General features: G+C 31.4%; 1 protein-coding gene across 1 annotated transcript in view; it reads right to left on the bottom strand.

Moving 5' to 3' along the window:
- Positions 1 to 26,345, bottom strand: part of LOC129951310 (serine-rich adhesin for platelets) — a 194,464-nt gene that overhangs the window by 33,841 nt on the left and 134,278 nt on the right. Inside the window, exons 8-9 of the mRNA XM_056063403.1 lie at positions 9,643 to 9,785; positions 9,174 to 9,296 (exon numbers count right to left, since the gene is read on the bottom strand). Coding sequence (XP_055919378.1) covers positions 9,174 to 9,296; positions 9,643 to 9,785 — 266 coding nt within the window. The remainder of the gene's footprint in view (positions 1 to 9,173; positions 9,297 to 9,642; positions 9,786 to 26,345) is intronic.

Genomic DNA, 26,345 nt, shown 5'->3' with positions numbered 1-26,345 from the left:
TTCAGAGAAGACACGGATAAAATTTGAAAGAATTTATAAACCATTTAAATGTTATACAACATTTCTGTGGATCTCATCACACAAACTGATAGTTGATACATATTACATACATATAAGAGTTTAAGAATATTTTAAACTATTTAACAGAATCATATCAATTAAAATTGCTTTGTTTCTTAATGAATGACCTTCTAAAAGAATGCAATTCCAAATTTATACTTAATCAATTTTAAATTGTTACTCACAAAGAATGTGTTTGCGTAATTAAAATTTGAATATAAAACTTTGAATGAAAAATTTTAAAATTACTAAGTTAATAAAAGCAAGTCCATGAGATCTAGTGTTATAAATTAAGTGTCTTCATATATTTACATCATGATCTTTGGTTACCAAAAGTACAAGTGCAACACACGAATGCTTCCATATCCGTTTATATTCAGAATACTCGTACCCGTAAATTGGTTGCTCCATAGATGAATGAATTTATTTATGGTATACTGAGTTTTAGAGTATTTTATATTATTGAAAATATTTTAAAATAAATTGCACGAATGGTTTCTGGTTGCACTCGTTCTTAAGTTGTGTACCACTTCACATCCTGTATGGTCCTTAAATGCATCGCATTGAAATAATATTAAGCTATAAAAAGCTTTTTTTTAACATACGTTTTTATGCAATTTAAAAAATCAAAATTTATGAACTTTAAGAAGGAAAATGAAGGATTTTCGATTTGTTTACTCTTTTGGTCATCATCCATTATTATCTTTCATAAAAGATTAAATTCAATTTTATGAAAATTTTTAAAATTATTCCAACTCAAACCCTCAGTATGCAATATAAATTGTTGTAGCAATCGTGTGCCAGCTGTGGGAAGATGATTAAAAGAGCTTATACAGAAAAATTTCGTTTAAAAATGAAAAATAAATTTAACAAAAAAAATTAAATTTACTGCTGTTTGACATTATTTGCCTTAACAGTCTTATACTCAAAATTAAAACACGTATCACCACGCCAATCCTCCTCAAAAAGACAACAAAATAAACAAACAAAAAAAATACGTACGCATAATATTTGGATATACGTTGACAGAAACAAATGTGATCCAGGTGTAAATGTATTGGTGGACAAGGATGGCGGCGCAGCATGTAGCCATTTTTATGTGCGTTTCTTCTTTTTTTTTCATTTTGCACCAACAGCAAACGATGAAATGTTAATTGCTTATTCAAACAAGAGAAATGTGAACCATCGAAATGGGAACATAACGGTATAATATAGCACGTAAGAATCATATATATTCAACATATATAATATAATACACAAAGACATACCACCACCCGCATCGACAAAGTCCTTAGTAAGGACTACAGCGACACACCGGAGTGTTCAGAAAGTATCAGTAAATGGATATGGTTTAATTCCACCATAAACAATAAGACTTTTATAGCATCACTGACTGGTGTAAGCTTATAACGATTCGTTATATTATGCTGCATTTATAGTACACCGCAAAAAAACAAAATATTTTTATATATACAAAAGTTAATATAATAACATTAACTTGGGATAAGGAAATCCTTATCAAAAATATAAAAACAAAGGAAATCCTTATCAAAAATATAAAAACAAAATTAAGTTTATCAACTCAACTCAATTTCATTTGCTCTTAATTGGGAAATGAGGTAGTAAACAATAGTTATATTTTTCGAATTAAAAAATATATATTAATGATAAAGTTTATTTTTATTAATGTAAGAATCCTTTAACAATATAAATAAAATTATAGTGAAGCCAAATAAAGGGAACCCAATTAAAAGAATATTCCACTCATCAGTTTTAATTTCTGCATCAGTTTGACTAATTTCCTATAAAACTCACCGATTAAGTGAAACCCAAAAAATATTGAAAAATGTCGATTAAATAAAAAGTCCCTGATTAATATTTTTGAGTACAGTACACCTCTTTGAAGGTACCGTTAAATACAGCTAAGTGCAAGTGCAATAGGGCCAATTTTTAGAAGTTGGTCTTATTTCTGAAAATATGTTGGTCCTATTTCATTTTGACGAAGTGCAATACGACCAAATTCTGAAAAGTGGCTTTGTTTCACTTTTGTAAAGCGCGATAATGCCCATTTTTAAAAAAGGTCTTATTTCATTTTGATATTTTTCACAGCAAACTCTTTCAGTACAGAATTAAGTTGGGCAAAAATTATTCAAGGACTAATTTCTTCTAAACTAGCACACTCAAGTAATATTCTCCTAAGGGAAAAATCCGAATACTTGATACTTATTGTTAGTTATTGAAAAAATGTCACCAGTGAATAAAATTTAAAACTGAACAAGACAAAATTTACTGATTCTCACCAGTATCGTTTTTCTTAGCAATATTGATTTTTAAAATGTGCTTAAGTGAGTTTCATTGATTTGAAAGCGCCTTTGTGTTTTACGTATCTGCCAATCCAATATTTTGTATACTCTTAATTAGTGAAAAATGAAGTATCCGATGGTAAAGTGCGTTGAACTGACATGCCAGAGGTCTTTGGTTCAATTTCTGCCCTTACCATCTAAATTTTTTTTTCACGGGTTCTGCCTTTTGTGATGAATTGACAAATCCTCCAAAAGTAATTCCCGTCATAAAAATAGCTTTTTCAAGTTAACCGTTCAGAATCGGTTGAAAACTGCAGGTCCCCTTTATTCCTGACAACATTACTCGCACACAGGAATGGTCGAGAGTATTAAGTGTCTAGGCTCTAGTTCTCAACGGATTGTTGCGCCACCTAATTTATTTTTCTTATTTAATACGCCAGAAACTTGGTGTGTTCGTTTTGAATTCTAAAAGATTGAAATGACCAATTATTGAGTGGTAAGGTATTCCACATTTGCGTTTTACCTCAATAGAATAAATGTCTACACATAACATTTGGAATGAATATGCTGAAGAATTTAATTAGCTTTTCATATTTTGTCATAACAGTTTTACATCTGAAAAAGAGACTATATTTGTCTTTAAGCCTCTCCTTTTTCTTCACAATTGGAGCTATCTCTTCTGGACAAAGTCCTTCTTACAGACTTACAGCAAACAAACTGTATTAAAAACTCAAAAAATCTAATTCTCCATTTAGTCTATTCTTCTGACGCTATTAGTACTCTTGTTCCAGAATCTAGTTCAGGAATTACTAATACTGATAAAAAAAACATTAGCATTTTCTAACATTGACGAAGCAGTTTCAACTTTTTATAAGATCCTTGATTATTGTTTAAAAAAATGTACCCTTAAAGAAAACAAGAAATACAAAGTTAAGCTATCCTTGGTACGCGAAAGAATTGCGGTTACTGCGTAAGAAAAGAAATAAGGCATGGAAAACGTATCTCAAAACTCTGTCTTCAATCAACTTCTCTTTTCATGTTGAACTCTTTAACCAATTTAAGTCTCTTTCTAATTTTGTATATGCATGTTTTGTTACTGATATGAGCACCTCTTTAAAAGAGAATCCTACAAAATGTTGGAATTTTGTAAACTCAAAGAAAAAATCAGATGATTTTCCAGTTAACTTTGCTACCAAGAACCTTTCGTTAGATAAAACTGCTGATATCTGTAATGCTTTCGCAAAAAATGTCCGTGAGTCATTTGTAGCCCTGAAGAAGTTGATGAAGTATATTTTCATTATCTTCTCTCCTTTTTACAAACTAGGTGTAGTCATGTACTTGTGCTACAGAGTACGTTCCCTAATCTTTTATCTGCGTTGAATGATGAGTGTTCAGCCGGTCCCGATGGTATTCCCCGATAGTACTAACAAATTTAAGTAATGCTTTAGTTGAACCCCTTACGTTTTTATTCAACCCTAACTAAACCTTAACTAAAAAAGTTAAGTAATGCTTTAGTTGAACCCCTTACGTTTTTTATTCAACGTTTCTCTAAAAACTGGCAAATTTCCCAATCTATGAAAGAAGTCATTTCTAACACCAATTTTCAAGAAAGGTAGCAAGTCAGATATAAGCAACTACAGGCCCATTGCAAAGCTTTCTTGCATTCCTAAAGTGTTTGAATAAGTTGTTCATTTGCGGAGAGCAACATGGTTTTCTGAAAAAAGATCAACCGCTACAAATCTTTTCACATTCTCAAACATATGTTCAAACGCTTAAGAACAAGGTTATGAAGTTGACTGTGTATAAACTGACTTTTCTAAAGCTTTTGACCAATTTAGACAAGGAATTATTTACTTTAAACTTAAAGCTCTTGGTTTTCCACTATTTTCCTTAGCTTGAATTAAATCATACCTTGAAAACAGATCCTATGAGGTGAAATTTAGAAATTGTCATTCTGAACCTTTTGTTGCTCAATCTGGTGTTCCACAGGGAAGCCATCTTAGCCCTTTTCTGTTCATCCTGTCTATTAACGATGTATCGGCATGTCTACTCCAATGTGAACTTCCCATTTTTTCTGACGTCATAAAGATTTTTAAAATAAGAAAGTCCACCCATGATCGTATTCTTTTACAAGCCGACATTAATAGTTTCACCTTTTGGTGTGTGAAAAAAGCATTTCACTCAACCCGTTAAAATGCCAGAAGATAACTTTAACTAAAAAACGAATCGGTAGTGCATTTGATTATTGTATATTATAGCAAAAACTCTGTCGTGTCTCCACATCTAAAGATTAAGGAGTTCATTTGGGTTCCAACTTAGAATTGACAAATCACATTAATTTTATTGTTAATAAAACAAGTTCTATGCTTGCTTTTATAAAACGCTGGGCAAAGGAGTTCAATGATCCCAATGTTACTCTTTCTTGGTATAATTGCCTTGATCGTCCTCATCTTGAATATGTTTCGCCGGTATGGACTCCCTATTACGACAGGTAAAGAAAACGTATTGAATCAATATGTCTTCCTTGGGATGATCCTTATGATCTACTTCCCTATGAACATCGTATTCTGCTTCTTCAAATGCAATCTCTCCATCAAAGGCGTATTAATAATGACTTAGTTTTATACATTAACTCATTAAGGGTGAAATTGATGCACCTTATTTGCTATCTTGTATAAATTTGAATTACCGAGGCGGAACTCATCACCTGCGTTCAATTGATTTTATAAATATTGACTTAAATGGAACTAATTATGGGAAGAATGAAGCTTTAAATCGAATGAGAATTTTATATAACTTAAACTGTTCATCGGTAAATTTAAATTTAAACAAGGTGGGATTCAAATAATTGTTCAGAACCAGTGTTACACGATCATAACCGTTTTTATTTTATTTTTTGTTCTGTAATAGTTAAATGTTAATTATGTTTTGTATTTTTTACTAATAACTTACACATGCACTTATGATGAGCCTCTGATCGTAGTTTGCTATAAGCTTACTACTTTCTGAAAATTATGAAGTGTACAAAAATACATAGCTAGGAATCAAAAGAAGAATATGAAAATCAAAAGATATTTTCTCTGGCGAAACAATTTATTGAATTAGGAGGACATTATTTAAAAAATTGGAAAAGGTTCAAGGACAAACACCATGTACCTAATTATGTTATAGTTCTTAGACTTTGATTTATCAAAAAACAAAAAAAAATATTGAACGGTTAACAAGCAAATTTTTAATTTACGAATATTTGATAAGCGAGAAAAATTCCAGACTTTTTAAATGCGTTTGAAATATCAAGTTTAATATCATAACTTTCTCTGAAACGATTTGAAAATTAGTTTCACTGATATTCGATGAGATAAGCAATCGGTCAATAATTTAAGGGAGAATAAGATTCGCCATTTTGGGGATTTGCTGAACCAATTTGAAAGCATATGTAGGACTTTTTCTATCAGATAACCGGATATATCTGAATTAATGCGTTTGAAAACCTTTAAGCACTATCAAAAGATTGACCACATACCTAGATTTAATAAAAAAAATGTTAGTAGCAACAATCTAAGAAAAGAAGAAATATATAACCGTTTTTTTTATCTTTTCAATTTCTTTTAAGTTGGTCTTACTGTATTCGGTTAAGTCGAAAAATATTATATCACATCCTTTCCAAATCTTTTAATAGCTTTATCATTTAGGATACTTTTTTTTGTTATTGTGGCAGTGTACCTGCAGCTACATATGTATATATATTCCGTTCTAATATAAAAGGTGGGTGAACAGAGGGTTGAACTTGAACATATATTATGATGAAAGATAGAATAACATTCAAGGAAATACAAGTACTCTTCTATAATATACCCACCTATATTATAACTGCTTCGACGTGATGCCAATAAAACAAAGGATAAAGAAAAATAAATGCTCCAAGGAAAGATTTCTCAATTTTTATTTCCGTTTTTTTTTTTTTTTTTTCTGAAGCAGAATCTCTCCATTATCTACGAGTATACGAGTATCTATGTAAGGTATGGAAATGAAAATGCGCCGCTTGTAAATTTAATTGCATCGACTTTGTTTTATTGTTGAAACGAGATAAATAAAACACAAAAATATAAGATACAGTACAGTATTACAAAGATATAGAAAACAAATGGTTTTATTTACATTTTTTTTATGTTTTATTTAATGGAATATTGATGGTGTTTTGTATGTGTATGTGAATAAAATGGTACTAGATAATGAATGGCAACAAAGTGGCTTAGCAATCTAAATCCGAAAATCGTTTAAAATTTATATGGTTCATATACGAGATAGAACAAGGACATAGAATGTGTTTACCACCCTTAGCACCTAATAAAATTGTTTAAAAAGGATTTAACTATTACTTGAAACAAAAAGAAAAGAAATGGAAAGAGATGGGCTTTTAAAACTGTTTACACATTTAAATAAATTAAGGGAGCAAGTGTTTTATATGATCTGTGTACATAAGTCCATGAATTTTACATTAATATCTTTTTCATTCTCAATAAAATAAGTAAATATTTGGTTGTTGTATGATCGGAAACAAACGTTTTATGGACTCGAAATTTTATTAAAGCGATAAAGTGAAATAAAACTCTACAGATGATGATGTTCCCAAAGTAGAATCACGTTTTTAAAGAAACCATTAAAAGATTTAAAAAAATGTTTCATTTAGAATAGAACGATATTTGGGCAGCTTTTACTATTGAAACAATCAGTTGTTGAAATTTGAAAATTAAAACCTATTTTATGCCTAAAAATGGAACGATACACAGCAAATGGTAAAAATTTTGCAGTCACTGTGGTAATATTTAAATTGGTGGATAATTTTGAGCTGCCAGTGGTTTGAAAAACCGAAACCGTGTGTTTTGCTAAAGAACAACTGAGAATATTGCTGATGTTGCCTGTATTTTTGACGAAGATTCGCGTATGTCAATTCCTCGTCAATCTTTGAAACAAGTTATTTCCAAAAAAACACTATTATAGTTCTGTTAATACAAAGAACTGAAAAAACTGGATCACCAGCAACGTATCTTCCTGTCTTTGAAATTCTTCAAAATGATCCCTACTTTAATAAAAAAATCATATTTAGTGATGAGAAACATTTTAAAGTCGGTGTTTGTGTTAAAAAAAAGGTTTTAGTCTTTTGGGGCTCGAAAAATCCAAGATTGATTGCTTAAAAAACCTCTTCATAGCAAATTTGTCACTGTTTGAATGGGTTTTTGGACTGGCGCGGAGGCGGCGGCGTTGCGATAAGTACTTAATAATTCCAAGTTAAGGCTTTTGAAATTGGTATAATAATTATTTTTTACGACCAATAATTCCAACATCAAAGAAATAATCTCAACTTAATTGAAATAATTTCTGACTGGGCTATTTATTAAGCGGGTCATTAAAATTGCTTGCCAAAATCTTATGATTTATCGGCTTTAGACTGTTTCCTTCGTAGTAACGTGAAATAAAAAGTAGATTCAAGACCTAAAAGATGAAGAGTTTGTGATGATATCGTGAGCATTCAACAGCAAATGTGTAAATTGCTCTTTAAAGACTTCATGAAGAGAATGTAGAGCCTGCAACCGCAGCTGCAGGACTATTTATTTGATATTGATTTCTATGGTCAATGGTATACCTTCCTCCTTACAACGAAATGAACATCTACTGATGTGTTTTAGAACATTGTTGTTTAATTTCGAAACAAAACTTCTATTTTAATAATACTCTTTAATTTTTAAAGTTATTTGAAAACATAAACATTCTAGTATATTTCTTTTAGAAGTAATGCGTTTTATTTTTTGAATCTGAATTTTTTCAAAATGTTCAGGTTGAAAAACCAATAAATGTTTTTTAATTTCCGGTTCTAATCTAAAGATGTTAATGATGTTAAATATGGGTAAACACAAATTCAAAGTAACCATTACATTATAGGTTGAACGTAAAATCACTGTGCATTTTATGTTTACTTTTTCTAGGCATACATTTTCTATACCCAACCACATCACTTCCTTAAAGCTTGCACAAAAAAAAAGAATTTGCATCTATGTATATGTATATCTATTATGAATTCAAGTTGTTCTAATTCACTTTCTAACTTCTAAGCTTCTTTTCAAAAGTTGCTAAATGTACACATTTATATATATGTACATTGTTCATCTTTTCAAAAGCCTGAACGAAAAACCCTTACCCTAATCAGAACCTCTCTTCATCAAGTTTTTTTTTTCTTATATGAGTATGTACAAACCACACAATCCACAAACGTTATCCATCTGCGAAAAAAAAAGAGAGCAGCAAACAAAAAAATGCCCATACATAAAGTCTTCTTTAGACTTTAGCAACACCATGATGATGCATCAACCACTCATCCCGGCAAAGGCGTTCAAAGCTCCAGCTTCGGCCAGTTCATTTCCTTTAAACAAACAACCATAATAATCTCGTCATGTCCTTATACATACATATGTACGTAGTGAGGCTTAACTAACTGCATATAGAAGATATAATCAAGTGTGTGTGTCTATACGTATATATATATATATCTAACCACTGAAGCTGAAGAATTATTTTTATCTTATTCAAAGAAGACATGGACAAGGATAACCACAAAAAAAGAATCCTCTCAGGAAACACTCGTTCTCACTCTCACTCCCACTCCCACTCATGTTCTGCATAAGACACAACACCACATATCGTCCCAATGACCAACAACCCCATAATTTTTGTTTACAACAACATTTGTTAATACAAAAGAAAAAAAAGAGAAACAAATACAGAAAATAGAAATGTAGATAAAACATGACTTACCGTCCTTGGAATTTGATTACAATCCGGGCCGTTGCGTCCTCCGGGACATTCACAACTGAAATCATCTCCATGATCAATGCATCGATGTCCTTCGGGGCAGGGTTTATTGGCACAAAAATCCACCTAATCATGTTTCCATGCCATTTCGAATTCGAATTCAAGAGAAGCAGCCCGAGGAGACACAACACGAAACCATAAATCGATTGTATATGTGATTTGTTTTGCCAACAATGAACCGAGATATAACGGCATCAACCATATAACAACACAAACCAACAATCAACAAAAAAAAAGAAAGAAAAAGAACAAGAAAATAGGATTACAAACAAAAACCAGTATATTTGCATTAAAAAAACAAAAATCCAAAAGATACAAAAAAACATCAAATTTACATGAGGGGTTAGAAAAAAACGGAAAAAGAAATAAATTGAAAAAGTGCCACAGTTATAACGTTATACACCCTACATACCTTAATCTCACATCGACTCCCGATGTATCCCTTAGAACACCTACACTCGAAGCTCCCGATTTGATCTATGCACTCCGCTCCATTCAGGCATGGATTCGATTCACATTCGTTATATTCAAAATTGCAAAGTTCACCAGCGAAACCTACGGGATAGAAAGGAAAGAATGAAAAAGTGAAGACTTAAAAAAAAAAACAACAAACATAAACCAATCGAAGTGAAAAGTTATTCGGAGGAAAATTGAAAAAAAAGAAGAAAAAAAATGAAAAACACCAAAGCAAACGAAATGGGAAAAATAAAAAAATCAAAAGTTGCATCCACAAATCATCTATGAAAAGCTATTAGTTCGAATCACGATAACAGACAGCGAATTCATTCGAATTATTAATTCCTTGTGATGGCAATGGGAGTCTTTGTGTACCCACCCATCTATCTATCTATGGCCCAGCACCTCTCTACAATTTTACATTCATATGAGAATAAGTGGGCCGTGATGGGCGTTATGTGCTTTTTTCTTTCTTGCTTTTTGTAGGTAGGTATCTATCTACTACTCCCAATATCTCAATTTTATTACACATTTTTTTGTTTGTCTCAGTTATGCATGACTGCATTCTGATAGAGATATAAATTACGAGTACCTATAATTTTCAATAAATTTCATATAATAGGACTTTAGGAAGAGATAATTGTTTGTTAGAGAACTGTATGCAGTTCAGTAACCTGAAAAAGGAAGTGCGAGAATTCTATGACGATGTATCTTTATCTTTGCTAGCAGCGAAACTCGGGAAGAGGTTCAAGTGATCAATCATCATCGTTCTTGATGTCTGACGTAAGAAATAAAAAATGGTTTCTGGGAATCCTTTCGTTCTTTATCTGCATGCATGGCGTAGTTAGTTAAGTGAAATACGCATTTTAAGAACGATGTTATGTTAATAATCAAATTTAATGATGTCACATACATAGATACATTTTTGAGGGTTGATTAAAGGTTGTATGTACTATCATAACACTATCAAAGATAATTATACCTCTTTATTACACAGAATGGAAACAAAATTTCAATTTCAAAGTAATTTTCAATCAAATGGAAAGTACTCATACGCCCCCAGGTTCCATCAAATGCATGCATACATATGAACACTAATGCATGTGAGCTTTATTTGAAATTCTTTATGTTACTTTAAACTGTTCACATTTATCTATGTACCAAGTTTTTTTTACTACGTGTACATATTTTTTTAGTTTTATTTTGTCTTACTTTTATTCTGCATCTAGAGGAAAGAATCAATTCTTCTTCTCGTCTTTAGTACATATGAAAAGGATTTAAAGCAAATTTTTAAGAGCTTTAAAGTTGAAAGTATTTTTGAAGACTGAGCAAAAACAATGGAATCATCAATAAAGAATTGTTAATAATAAATAAGTTGCCAAATTAAGATCTAATGGATTAATAAAAAGTACTGGAGATAACTTATTTGTTTTGCATTTTATATTTTGGTCCAGACAAAATTTCGTATCGATTAAGTGCAAAATCTTGTACATACATACGACAGATAAAATGTTGTCATTGAAAAACATTTAATTCAGAAAAAGCCAACAATGTCTTATTTCTTAAGGAAATATTGAGAAACTAAAAAAAACAATTTTTACAATAACTTAGAGCGTTTTTCTTACAATTCATTTTAACATTTTTATGAATAAAATTAGAACAAACAAATTTAGAAAAAGTTACCAACATATTGGGAACTGATTGAAAAAATAGAAAATGTTTTTAACAATTGAATTGACAATAAAGAAGTGACCCACACTGATAACTTCTCATCCGTTCCCGTCTGTCAATTCCTCTAAAACTTTAATAATAATGTATTAATAACAATATTTTATGTGAGATACAAAATTTGAAGTCAATGTCTTTCTTCATTTTTCATAATACTTGAGTCGAAAGCCACTTTTTATTAGTATTTGTTGTTTTTGTAGCTTTAAATGTTTTTGTAAAAAGTTTTCAACTGAATTTTTCTAAAACATTAACCAAAAGTAAGCAACAACATTTTTTATATAATAAAAAAGAATTTGATTTCAATAAATATTCTTGTTCCTGAGTCGAAAACTATTTTTTATACATTTTAGAAGAATTTTTGAAACTTTTTATTTCTTGTTAAATAAAAACAGATTTTATTTTTCTAATAAAATTGTTTTGCTTTAAAAACAACCTTAATTTCTTTCTCGAAATATTTGAATTAGCCATCAGTTTTATTTTAGATTCTTATTTTTATACGTCAACTAACTGTTGGATGTTTCTACAAATTTTGACACATTAAAAAAAGAGGCTAGGATGCAGCCACACTGATAACTTCCCATCCCGTCTGTCGATTTGTCTTGCTTAAAAGTTTGTAGGTTTACTGTTGGGTTAAAAAAGTTGCAAGTTGAATTATTCTTAAAAATTTCAAAATTACTAACAATATTTTTCATATAACGAAATAGTTTAGTTTCAGATTTTGTTAAATAGATTTTTAGTAGAAAACAAATTGTTACCAATTTTAGTAGCATTTCTTAAATTTTTTTATTTCTTATATAAACAAATATAAATTGGATGAATGAAATTAATTTGAGATATATCAAGAACCCAAAATCAATTTTTTTTAACAAAATTTGGGTAATATTTTTTGTAGATTTTATTTTTTTAAGAAAAACAGAACTGTTGGATTTTTATAATAAAACTACTGAATACCGAAAACAATGTTTTTTGTGAAATAAACTTTGAGTAGTGTTTTTTTAAGTTTATGTTTTCTGTAAGAAAAACTGTCAATTTATTTTTTTTCTCAAAATTTACTGAATGTTGACAACAATATTTTGTTAAAGATAAAATAGTTTAAAGCCAATATCTCAAGGTTTTGAAAAGATATTTGTGTCGAAAATCATTTTTTTCCAACTTTTGTTAAATTTTCTTTTAAGTTTTTGTTTTTTGTTAAAAAAAAACTGTTTATTCGATTTTTCTCAAAATATTTCCGAATGTTGAAAAAAATATTTTTTATAAGTTAAAATTAGTTGTAAGCAATAATAATAATTTTTTTGAAATGATATTTGAGTCAAAATCAATTTTTACCAACTATGAGTAATGTTTTCATTTAAGTTTTTATTTTTATAAAAAAACGGTCAATACGATTTATTTCAAAATATTACAAGATATTAAAAACGTTGCACAAAGTTGTTTTTGAGATGAAATCATTTTTAATTCGTAAAATTTTCGAGGTGAACATTTTTTGTTTTTCAGCTTTTTTTTATATTTAGGTTTAACCAAAATTTTCACTTTTTTTAAACTGCTATGGTAAAAAAAAACACCCACGCCATTTTCTAAGAAGTCCTTTTTGCATTTTTCTGCAATATTGTCTGTATAACAAAATTTATTTGAAGTCGATATCTCTACTGGTTCTTGAGCTATGGAAGACGAAAAAAACGTTGCGACGTATGTACACACGCACGCACATACATCTTTCTAAAGATTTTTTATTTCGACTCTAGGGATTTTAAAACGTCGAGAAATGTCAACATTTTCAATTCGTTAATTAAAAACTTAATTACAAAAACTTCCTATTTAAAGTTAAAAATATTTTGCACAAGATAAAATTAGTTTTAAAAATGTTATTGTTTGTCGCGTAAAATTATTACGGAGATAATATTGTTTATTATATTTTTATATCCCATATTTTTAACTTTCCATATCTTCTTGCAATCGATCTGCCAACTTGAAAATGTTGACAGTTTTGACAAATTCCTTAAGTTAAAATATGCTATTTTGTGCATTCTTGTTTCGACTATATTCCATGAATAAGTTGAGATATCAAAAATAAATTAACTTTATGCCTCAGATCAGGATGTGAAAAGCGGAAGAAATAACTCGATTTTTTTGAAATCATTACGATTAACAAAAAGTACGATATTTCATTGCTTAAAAGTTTTGTTTTTTATAAATTAAGAACTGAAATATAAGTTCAAATATTTTCACATTTGTCAACTTTATGTATGTACATTTATTTCAAAATTATTATCATATTTGTAAATGGGAAGTTATTAATGTCTGTCGTATCTCAGCATCTTTGTTTTTAAATAAAAAATAAAATTTGTTTCAATCAGTCTTGATCGAAATTTTGTTGTTTTATTTGTATTAATAATATTTTTCCAAATTTTGTTTTGTTCAATTCTGCGAAATATGCGAGAAAAGTTTTGAAAATTCGTGAAAAGAAAAATATATTGTTTAGATTATGACAAAAATATGAAAATAAAATTTCGACGAAGTCCCTTAAGAAAACAAATGTGTGTCCTGAAAAATATTATGTCTGGAAACTAAAAATCCTAATTCTATCTTTCAGACAGTACAAGTAAAAGTTAAAAATAAAATGAAAATATTGCTTCCACATGTTTTTTTTTACAGGAATTCCTTTTCTTTTTTCAATCATTTGTATTAAATCAAATAAGGTTCTTTTTTTATTCGAAGCCAAATTTTACTATTTGCCAATATCAAATATTCCCGAATGAAGTATGTTTTTTTTTATTAAAATCAATTCCTTTTTTTTGCATTATACGAAAAACTGAATATTTGTCATTATGATAAATGGTCTTTGGTTCTACGACTGATAACGTAGGGTCCGGATTCCCATACCTTAAAAAACAATAAATATGCGCATAAAATATACTCTTAATATTGCTTAATATGCCATCAAAAAAATATGTCATATAAATCCAAAATGTTCTCCTGAACTTTTCAAAAAGAAAATAAAAATACCTTGAAATAATAAAAACAAAACAAAATACTCGTTTATTCACAGCAAAACGTTAAACAAGTTAATATAGAACACACAATTAATTTAGGTTAAAAAAATAGTAGTTCTTATGTAAAAATAAATTGTATTTTAAATAATATTAATGTAGGTAAATTATTTTTGAAAGTATGTTTTGTTAGCGCGGATCATGAAGTTTTTTTTCTAAAATTTTCAAAAATGAAAGCTCTGCGATTTGAACTCAAACAACTTTTAAGCATAGAGAACGACCTTTGCACGCCAACAGACGTTAGTGGGTCATTTTTAAAGGAAACAACCTCATTAACTAAAAATTGACGATCGAAACACTTTTCTTTATCCCTATTTAAGGATGTGAAGATTTTTTTCATTTGTGTATATCCTTCGTTTTTTTAAGGACGTTCTCCATTTTTTGCAAATTGATTGACCCATTGGCAATTCTACAGCATGTATTTTCGATTTTGGTTCGTCCAATAAATGTATTTAGTTTTTGAGTAAGTTCCAACCCTCTTATTCGACTATAGTCCCACTTGTGAACCATATAGTTCAAGCTATGAAAAATGCCCATGAATAAAGCAGGTGTCATGATTCATGAATCATTTTTGGATAAAATATTTTCAGTGTGTGAGCAGCTTTCACAATATAAGGAGCTGCATCTGTTAAAAACAGAAGATTTAATTTGTGTAAATATGTTCGCCAAACAGATTAACAGATTCGTCAAAAACTCGAGCTCGATTGTAGCGTGGTTTGTTTTCTATAGCTCAATAACATTGGCTTAATATTTTTTTTCACACATTTCTTCGAAAACATGACTAAAGACTTTATGCATTTATATCAAAATATGTAAAAATATACGCCAACGGTTGAATGCCATTTCAAGAAAATTTCTTAATATGACAAACTATCTAATTCTTTTGCTTCTAAGGCTGTCCAAAAAATAATAATAAGGATAAGTTATATTTTAGACAGATTGTTCTCGAACAAAATTCTAAAACATATAAGCAACCGACGGAAGTTTATTTTCTACAAGATTAGTTTGTATTCATCTTTTAATTAGAATAAGTTCGGAAAATATTTTGTTAAGAAAATGTTCATTGCTGTCATAATTTTATCTACGAAAACGAACTTAAACTTAACAGAACACATATCAACTGATAAAATTGATACTTAAATGTATGTCTTTTTAATTTCTTTCAAAATGGACAATGCAGGCACTAGTTTAGGTAGAAACCTCTCAAACTTAGACACTCAAAACCCTTAAGAATACTCTTAATAAAACAAACATACATTTTGACTCTGGATTGTTAATATTGTAAATATTTTAATTTATGTTCTTTAATTTGACTGACCTTTAGATCAAAGATAAATTAGTACCTGAGCATTGTTGAGCAAGCTTATCCGTCTTATGTTGCACCTTGAATGTGGTATCACTAACACTTGAAGCAATATTTTCCCTTATTCCCATCAAACCCCCTCTGTTTTTCTTAACTTTTATTCTATTTTGTACATAATTTAATGTAATTTAATAAATTCAATGTTGATACTGATTAAATTTGTTTATCAAAAAAAAAGGGTTTAATCCTAACCCCCGCAGTTGTTTCCGTTATTATGCTTCGTTGGATTTAATTTTATTAGAAAATTGCATTGCCCTTAGGGAATTTATACAGTCGAGAATACTCGCATACCCACCATAGATAAAAATAAGAAGGTTTAAGATAAAACTCTGTTAATCTCGTTACTCAGTATTCAGCAAAAACTTACCGCACTTGATGATGGCGTACATTACATCTATAGGTATGTACGGTACATACATATATATAATAAGGGGCAAATCCAGAACCATTTTCATATTTGGAACCCTTAAGAAATATCTCTGTTGATATTATTTTATTTTTTGTGTATATGTACAGTACTCAAAAAGGTATTGTGGATAAAATGTAAATGTAAATGTAATTTCGCTTGTAGATTATTTAAATAATCACGCTTCGCCACAATTTCATTGAAACCATTAAAAAGGGAAACACCAGAATTTCACACCAACCCATAAAGCCATGGTTTTATTCAATGCGGAAGCTAGGAGCATCCGTCGCATTGCGTCGCTCGTCGTCGTTGTCGTTGTCGTCTACTTCGTTGTACTCGTTGTCATCGTTGTCGTTGTCATTATTGTCAGATGAATTTCAACGTATTCTTATTTTCTCATCTGATCCCGAAGGATCTATTTAAATTCTTACGCACTTCAAGACTTCAAGGAAAGGAAAAAAAATGAACACTAACATAACAACAAAGAAAACTAAGTCAAGAAAACAGGGGACAAAATAGAATGCTTAAGCATACCAATATACTAATCCGTGCAAAAGGTGGAGATGCGGATTATATATGACTATGGCCATAGTAGGAAAGATAGAGTCATCATTGTTGAATAAAAACACACCTTTCCACTTACCTAACTCCATTTACATACATTTATATACATACATACATTAAATATAGTATTTCTAGGTTTGTTGTTGGTTTGTTTCCCTCTGCGATAGCTTCATTTACTATTTAAGGATTCTGTGTGTTTGCTTTGAAATCCTTTTGGCATAAATTGCATCGTGTCGCTCGCTCTAAGAAATTCCTGTACAGCTTTGGTTTGTGCTTTTAATTTAATTTATATTATGCGAGATTGTAAGGTAAATAATTATTTTTTCCTCCTTGGAAATTCTTTGAGCATACATATTATTTGAATTATAGAATTTTTCAATATTTATTTAATTTATTAGAAGGATAAATTTGAACGAATAATTTTAAAATTAAAAAAGCAAACATAAATAATTCTCTTTCTGCATTTTTGCTTCCTGAAATTGTTATTAATAGCTCACAATAAGTCAAAAACTTGCGTTGTGTTTTAATTTCTTTTTTAATGATAATAAAATTGAACAACATTCAAAACTTGCTTGGATAGCTAATCGATAATTTGTTTTGAAGAAATTAAATTTATGAAGAAACAATGTTTTACTTTATTGGCTAATCTAATTAAGAATTTTCAATGAATTTCTGATTAAATTGAGGGAAAGGTTACGATTATTAAATTTCGTAGAAAATTATATTAAACATTAATTCTATATTGTTTATTCTTTGTTTTATCCAATTAAATCTACTTATTTTCTAATAAATTAAATCATTGAATTATTGGTATCAAATAAGATAAATAAACCAGAGAATATTTCCGTAGAATTCAGTTTTAATTTTAAATTCAATATTTTGCTGAACTGGTGTCTTTTGTTTGTACTTGTATTGTTGTATTTTGTGTATTGTAAATATATTAGTTTATCAAGGGAGATTTTAAGGTATGAGACTAAGCAAAAACCTTAGAGAATTTTGTTCAATACTAAGTTTGTCAGTAATAATAACGTCAAAAACTATTGAAAAACAAAAAAAGATGGTTGATAAAACTTTTAAGAAAGTTCCGAAAAAAGATTGAGCCAAGAAATTTTTAATGAAAATATATCGCATTGTATATTAAACACTTTATTTAAACAAAATTTGATTTGTTAGTTTTAACATTTTTTAAATTGGAGTGCCTATTCCAACAAAAATAAGTAGATACTTGTTTGTAATCTACAAAGGCTAATGTTACTTGTTTAATGAGTGCCAACTCGATCTTTAGACTGCCTTAGGTATTTTTCTCTTCAATTCAAATGAAAAAATTTATATTTAGAAATTGTGTATTTCTTGATTTTACTTTAATTCCTCAAACAATATCAACCTCTATAATTTAAAAAAAATTAATGAAATCATTTCAAAACTAAATAGCAACAATTTTTCGAATTTGATATAATTCTGTGTTCAAAAGGTAAAAGCTCTTAAGTTCTTTCAATTTTTCAGAAATATTATTTCCAGTTATGGAGGGACACGTTTCTGAAATTTTACCCTTATTTATAAATTTATTAAACTAGCAAGATTCAATGTCGATAAGTGGTGTTTTTAATACATTAATCAATTTTTTTTGGCTTAAATTCTTTTACAAAACAACTTTTAAAGTTTTTCATTTACTTCGTGTTCTTGGCCGGTTTAACCGTAGTTGTGTTTTTATTTAAATTCTTTTTGTATTTACCAATTATGGTAAAACATTTCGAGTCAAAAGTTTTGTGGTAAAATATCTTAATTTTTTTTTAATATTGAACATAAGAATAACTTAACATAATTTACTTAATGATAAATATTTTTACCAATATTAGTAACATTTCTTTAATTTTAAGAAATTGGACGAATGAAATTATTTTAAGAAATTTGCGAACAATTTTTTTTGTAGATTTTATTTTTTTTTATGAAAAACCGGACTGATTTGTATAAAAAAAAAACTACTGAATATCGAAAACAATGTTTAATGTGAAATACAAAAAGTTTGAAGACAATATTTTCAATTTTTGAAAAGCTATTTGAGTCGAAAGTAAATTTTGACTAAGTCTTAGTGTAGTGTGTTTTGGGGGTTTTTATTTTTTGTAAAAAAAACTGTCAATTCGATAGTTCTATATTACTTATAAGTTTAAATTAGTTGGAAGCCATAACCTCAAATTTTTGAAAAGTTTTGAGTCGAAAATCATTTTTACCAACTTTCGTTAAATTTTCTTTTAAATTTTTATTTTTCGTAAGAAACTGTCAATTCGATTTTATTTTAATAACTGAACCGAATGTTGAAAACAATATTTTTTATAAGACAAAATAAGTTTTAAGTAATAATCCAATCAAGTTTTTGAAAAGATATTTGAGTTGAAATACAATTTTTACCAACTTTGTGTAACTTTTTTTTATATTTTTATTTGTTATAAAAAAAACTGTCAATTTGTTATTGCAAAAAATTTTTCCAGATGTTAAATACGTTATATTTCGTTACACAAAATTGTTTTGGAGATCAAATTATTTTTTATTGGTAAAATTTTCGAGGTGACAAATTTTTTTTAAGAGGATGTACCAGTGAAAAAAAAAACTATAGATTTCACAGGCAGGAGTTACACCCAAGACTTTTTTCAAAAATATGCTGGTTTGGTATCACGTTACAAGTTATAATATACAATTTAATTCAAGTCTCTAGCCTCATTGGTTCGTGAGATATTTTGGGTTAACCAAAATTTGTACCTTTTGTTTAAATTGCTATGGTAAGAAAACCACCCACGCAATTTTCTTGAGAGCCTTTTCTGCATCTTTCTGCATTATTATCTGTATAATAACATTTATTTGAAGTTGATATCTATTCTGGTTCTTGAGCTATGGACGTCGAAAAAAAAGTACGTAAACACGCACGCACAGACATCTTTCTAAAAATCTCTTATTTCTACTCTAGGGACCTTGAAATGTCGAAAATTGTCAAAATTTTCAATTCTTCAAATCGGTCCAATTACAATAACTTCTTATGAGAAGCAAATAACACAAATCATCCTCTACTTAGGTTGTTTAACGTTTCGCAATAACCTACGAATTAAAGTTAAGCTATTTTACAAAAAGGTCATACCTTTCTAGTTTTAAAAGAATTATCAACGAAGGTAAGACAGAAAATATATAAAATATTTAGAAAAAGGATAAATAGCTAAAAGCACTTCAGTTGACTTAAGAGCCTTTACCTTTTGAGCATTTTATCATAGTTTTTGTTTGCAAAGAATTTAATTAGATTTTTGCATCAATTGTGTTAACCTACAAAACTTATATTGGTAAACCACTGTATATTTAGTAAAAGCTTATACAAGAAGTATACTGTAGCGAGTGATAAAATCCCGATCACTTCCTTAGTTAGAATAGGGGTAGGTCTGCATATGCAGCTCGACTGAGTGAAGTTGGTGGTTGAAATCATTCATTCCATATCAACGGTGACGGGCATTCGGTCGAGTTGTGAGATTGTGCAATTATTGGTGTAATAATAATTAACTAGTTCTTTGTTTGCTGATTGGTGTTAATAATTGTGTTAATAATAATCAGAAGTGGGATTCGGATCCAAATTGATGGTTTAGTTGTTTTTTTCTACTATCTTGAAAAAAAAAAAAATAATAATAATAAAACGGAAGGAACAATCGAGTGGTGCAAATGCTTATATGTCTAGTCGACAGCAATTGCCATAGCGGGATTGTGCGGTAAATTTGTTGTGTCGCTTTGTCTTTTCTGGTGTATGTGCCTATCCCTTTCGTCATCGGGTGAAGTTGTCGAGTGTCCCTGCTGGACTCCCATACTTGTTTGTGTTCGTTGAGTTGTGTGTTATATCGTCGTCAACTGATTTTATCGTGTGTGAATGCGTATTGCGTACTACCCATATTCCACTCGACTCAATTCTCATGCTCATATAATATAGTGTTAGTTGCATCGCGTCGTCGACTCTCTTTTATTTTTGAATTGAGATTTCATGTACATAATTTTCATTCTTGTTTGCAAGCGTGTGGGTAATATAATCTTTATATACAAATATATATATTGCATGCATATGAAAAATGAGTAAAATTCGCAAGGAGCTAGACGAATTAAAAAAAAAAATGCAGAGCTTGAAAAGGAAATGGCTTCTATCCGTCGAGGTCAGAGTGCGGGTTCGTCGGCGGTGGCTGAATCTACGCTTAGTCATCCATCTTCGTCGTTGCGTCTCGGCGGTGAAGAGGTTAAAGTGATTATTCCTGCTTTCAATCCGTCCCGCGGAAACGGGATGGCAGCAGAAGAGTGGGTAAACATGGTCGACAATATTAGTCACATGTATGACTGGGATGATCGCTCCACTCTTTTTTATGCATCTTTGCGATTAGAAGAGGCAGCATCACAATGGTTGGCAGCTCAGAGGGGACACATCACCAGCTGGACTCAGTTTAAAACCAGTTTGGTGATGGATTTCCCCTCCTCGACCGACGAGTCCGATGCTCTCGTAAGTCTCATGACTCGAAGAAAACGTTTGGATGAAAGTTATGAAAGCTATGTATATACGATGCTTGCGTTGGGCAGGCGGGGTAAGTTTGGTATTAAATCGATATTACGTTTCATAATATCTGGGTTGGGTGATCGAGCGTTAATGGAAAATGTGACCATGGCGAAATGTGCATCCATTAGTGAATTGCTCGAGCTTTTGAAATCATTATCAAAAGTAAGAGCACAAGCTTGTAGTCGGGAGAAATTTGATGGTAGTAGGAGCAAGGGCCAGGAACGAACGGGGTCATTTGAAAACAATTTAAGGCCATTCAGAGATTCTCGAAAATACGGTAGAGAACTTCCAATTACTTGTTATAAATGTAAGAATATTGGTCACTATGCTCGCAATTGCAAGTTGAATTATTCATCTTTTAACCAACCAAAATCAAATGCTAACGATTTCATGCAACAAACGTGCTTTAGCTGCAAACAGCCAGGGCATTTTGCGCGTAACTGCCGTGCAGCAAAACGAAATCCTTTTACACAATTGAATGGACCACCAAACAAAATACGGCGTCTACGGCACAACCAAGACGATGGTGGTTTGACGAAAAACATAAAGGTTGGTAATTTCACTGTCATGGCATTTTTGGATCTTGGTGCTGATTGTTCGACTTTACGGTCAGAAGACGCTTGCAAGAATAACTGTAGGCAAGAGTCTTGTAATGTGACACTCAACGGATTTGGGGCGGGAACTACAAGCTCCATGGCAAAAACGCATCAGATGGTTACGGTCGGGGATGTGACAATGCCAATCGATATATATATTGTGGACAATAATTCGCAGGACGTACCCATGATTTTGGGAAGAAATTTCCTTGATTCCCCTCGCGTTCGCGTTATCAAAGAATTCGGTTCCCTCGAAGTAAAGAACATTGAACCCCCATTGTGACTTAATTCTATTTCAGTCGCCTCCATCGAAAAAAAAACTAACCATTAGTTGTAAGGATTTAGATCTTGATGACAACATTGGAAGTGAGGCAACTGGAAAATTAATCAATCTACTCAATAAATACCGTGACTGTTTCTCTACTTCCTTACGCGAACTCGGTAAAACGAAAGAAATAGAATTAAAAATTAATCTGAAAGACAATACTATTGTTAGGTATAAACCTTATCGAATAGCGTGTAATGAGACGCTCGAACTCAAAAAAATTATAAACGAATTACTCGAAAATGACATTATAGAAGATTCATCGTCGGAATACGCGAGTCCTGCTCTACTTGTAAAGAAAAAGAACAATACTTATAGAATGTGCGTCGATTATAGGCATTTAAATGATATCACAATGCGCGAAAATTTCCCTACTCCCAATATCGAAGAACAAATAAATCAAATGGCTGAGGGTAAAATTTTTGTTGTTCTCGACATGATGAGTGGTTATTATCAAATACCCGTTAGCAAAGAATCCAAACATTTAACTGCTTTTGTGACTCCTCACGGCCATTATCAATTTAAACGTGTCCCCTTCGGTTTGACCAACGCTCCGGCGACATTTATGCGTCTTTTGTACTTAGTTATGAGACGCGTAGATTCAGAAAATATCCTAGTATATATGGACGATATCGTTTTGTTCGGTAAAGATATCTATGATATTTTTAAAAACTTTGAAAAACTTTTAATAGTATTAAAAGAATTTAATTTGACCCTTAACCTATCGAAATGTAAATTTTTTTTGAAACAAATTACTTTTCTTGGCCATGAAATAAGTGGCGATGGTATTAGACTTGGAGACTTTAAAGTGGAAGCGGTGAAATCATTTCCTGTACCTACCGAGACCAAGCATATAAGACAATTTTTGGGGTTATCTGGATACTTTAGAAGATTTGTACCTAATTATGCAGAAATCGCGTCTCCGTTAAACAAGTTGCTCAGAAAAGATTCAAAGTTTGAATGGACCGAGTCTCAACAAAAAGCTTTCGACACTTTAAAGTCCAAATTATGTGAATCACCCATTCTTGTGATGTACAATCCAAACCTTGAGCACGAACTTCATACCGATGCATCCTCTCTAGGCCTTGCTGGTGTTCTATTGCAAGTAACTACGACGGGAGAAAAGCCAGCTGTTTCCTACTATAGTCGAGCCACTACAGATTCCGAAAAAAAGTTTCATAGTTATGAATTAGAAGCGTTAGCAGTGGTGGAAAGTCTTGAACGTTTTCGTTATTATTTGTTGGGAAAACGGTTCACCATTTATACTGACTGCAATTCATTAAAAATGACTCAAGATAAGAAGGATATGAGTGCAAGGATAGCCCGCTGGTGGCTTAAAATTCAAGAGTTTGACTTCAACTTACAATATAGAACAGCCAACCAGATGCAGCATGCAGATGCTCTTAGCCGCAACCCAACCGGGAGAGCTGTTGAAATGGAGGAAGCTGGATTAAACATCAATATGGTAGGGATGGATGACTCAGATTGGATTGCCACTTTGCAGTATAAGGATCCAGGACTTAATGAAATCAAACAGACTCTACAAAACAATGACAAGAAGGATGCGAAGACGAAATCTCTCCAAAAAGAATATTGCTTAAAATCCGGTCGTCTTTTTAAAATTACACCTGATGGTCCACGTTTTGTTTTACCTCATGGTGTTCGCTGGAGAATAATCAAAACGTCACATGATGATATAGGCCACTGTGGGATGGATCGTACTATAGAACACATTCGAAAACGATACTGGTTCCCGAAAATGCGACGCATCGTTGACAAATATATCTCCAGTTGTGTTCCGTGCCTGTACAACCAACGCTCTAAAGACGAGTCAAGGTACCAAATTCATCCGATCGAGAAACACCCAGTTCCATTTTTCACCATACACATTGATCATCTCGGACCGTATGTTAAAAGTTTAAAGGGTAACTCGTACGTTTTGGGCATAGTTGATTCTTTCAGCAAATTTGTGATCCTTAGAGCTGTGAAAGATACCACGACTAAAGCTGTTGTTCGAGTTTTGGTAGATCTTACACAATTCTTCGGGACACCATCTCGCATAATATCGGACAAAGGAACAGCGTACACGTCAAAGCAATTCAACAGCTACTGTGATGAAAACGGGATTAAACATATAACCACCGCAGTGTGCACTCCCCGGGCAAATGGACAAATCGAGCGGTATTTTCGTACCGTGGGAACAGCGATATCTACAATGACGACAAGACCGGACGGAAGAGATTGAGATTCTCACCTCCCCGCAATACAATGGGGACTAAATTGTCTAAAACATCGAATAACGAACCAAACACCACAAGAGATTTTATTCGCATTTAAACCCAAGAATTCACTTACCAATGAGCTAAGTATAGTCTTACAAGAAGATGATTCAGAGGATGAAGAAGAAAATATTCCATTGGCAACGTTGCGAGATCAAGTCAAACGCCGAGTCGACATCTTGCAGGCGAAACAAGCCGACAAATATAATGAGACACACCGTAAACCTCGAAAATATCAAGTTGGGGATTTGGTATTAACCCGTGCCGCGTATGCAGCTACTGGTCAGTCCAGAAAACTTCTACCAAGATTTAGAGGACCCTATGAAGTTAAGTGTATCCTGCCAAATGATCGTTATTTAATAGGCGATTCATCGATGACGCAAGTATCTCAGAAACCGTATGAGTCAGTTCATTCAGCGGATCGTCTGAAGCCATGGTGTTCTTTGAACGATTGTGATTTGGATGGCGTAGATGAGGAGGAAGACCTTGATGAGGATTCTGAGATAAATTAATTCATGAATTGATTTTTATTTTATTTTTTATATTGATTTCGTATTGGTTAGTTAAAAAAAAAAAAATGAATCAAATATTACATTTAACTGATATTATTTATTCGCTTTATATAGAATCGTATATTTTTTAAAAACACAGAAATATTTTATTTTCTTTTTTCTGATTTAATATCATTCATTAAATAATTTGAAAAACAATGTGAATTCAACTCCGAAAGGCATTCTGTTTTATTTAAAAAACGAACCGGATATATATATGATGGTAAGAATTAGTGGTAACAAGTATTCTGGTAAGACAGAAGAGATATATAAACTTCAAGGGGAAATGGCAAGTATAATGGGTTTTTGAGACAGAGTCCGAGTTGAATTGTTGTTGGCTGTGAACATGCCGAGTTGAACTGTTGTTGGCTGTGAACATGCCGAGTTGAATTGTTGTTGGCTGTGAACATGCCGAGTTGAAATGTTGTTGGCTGTGAACATGCCGAGTTGAATTGTTGTTGGCTGTGAACATGCCGAGTTGAATTGTTGTTGGCTGTGAACATGCCGAGTTGAATTGTTGTCGGCTGTGAACATGCCGAGTTGAATTGTTGTTGGCTGTGAACATGCCGAGTTGAAATGTTGTTGGCTGTGAACATGCCGAGTTGAATTGTTGTTGGCTGTGAACATGCCGAGTTGAATTGTTGTTGGCTGTGAACATGCCGAGTTGAATTGTTGTCGGCTGTGAACATGCCGAGTTGAATTGTTGTTGGCTGTGAACATGCCGAGTTGAAATGTTGTTGGCTGTGAACATGCCGAGTTGAATTGTTGTTGGCTGTGAACATGCCAAGTTGAAATGTTGTTGGCTGTGACCATGCCGACAAAAATGCTAAGGGCTGTGACCATGCCAAATAGAATTGTTATAAATTATGATCATGACATGTATGTTTATCTTCTTCCAAGACAAAATCACTGAGGACAGTGATGCGTCGGATGGCCGAATTGTTAACCTACAAAACTTATATTGGTAAACCACTGTATATTTAGTAAAAGCTTATACAAGAAGTATACTGTAGCGAGTGATAAAATCCCGATCACTTCCTTAGTTAGAATAGGGGTAGGTCTGCATATGCAGCTCGACTGAGTGAAGTTGGTGGTTGAAATCATTCATTCCATATCAACGGTGACGGGCATTCGGTCGAGTTGTGAGATTGTGCAATTATTGGTGTAATAATAATTAACTAGTTCTTTGTTTGCTGATTGGTGTTAATAATTGTGTTAATAATTGTGTATTTATAA

Source organism: Eupeodes corollae, chromosome 3 (assembly GCF_945859685.1).
Source record: "Eupeodes corollae chromosome 3, idEupCoro1.1, whole genome shotgun sequence".
In the NCBI taxonomy this organism is placed as follows: Eukaryota; Metazoa; Arthropoda; class Insecta; order Diptera; family Syrphidae; genus Eupeodes; species Eupeodes corollae.
Note: the sequence above shows the minus strand (reverse complement) of the source record. Positions and strands in the feature narration are given on the sequence as shown.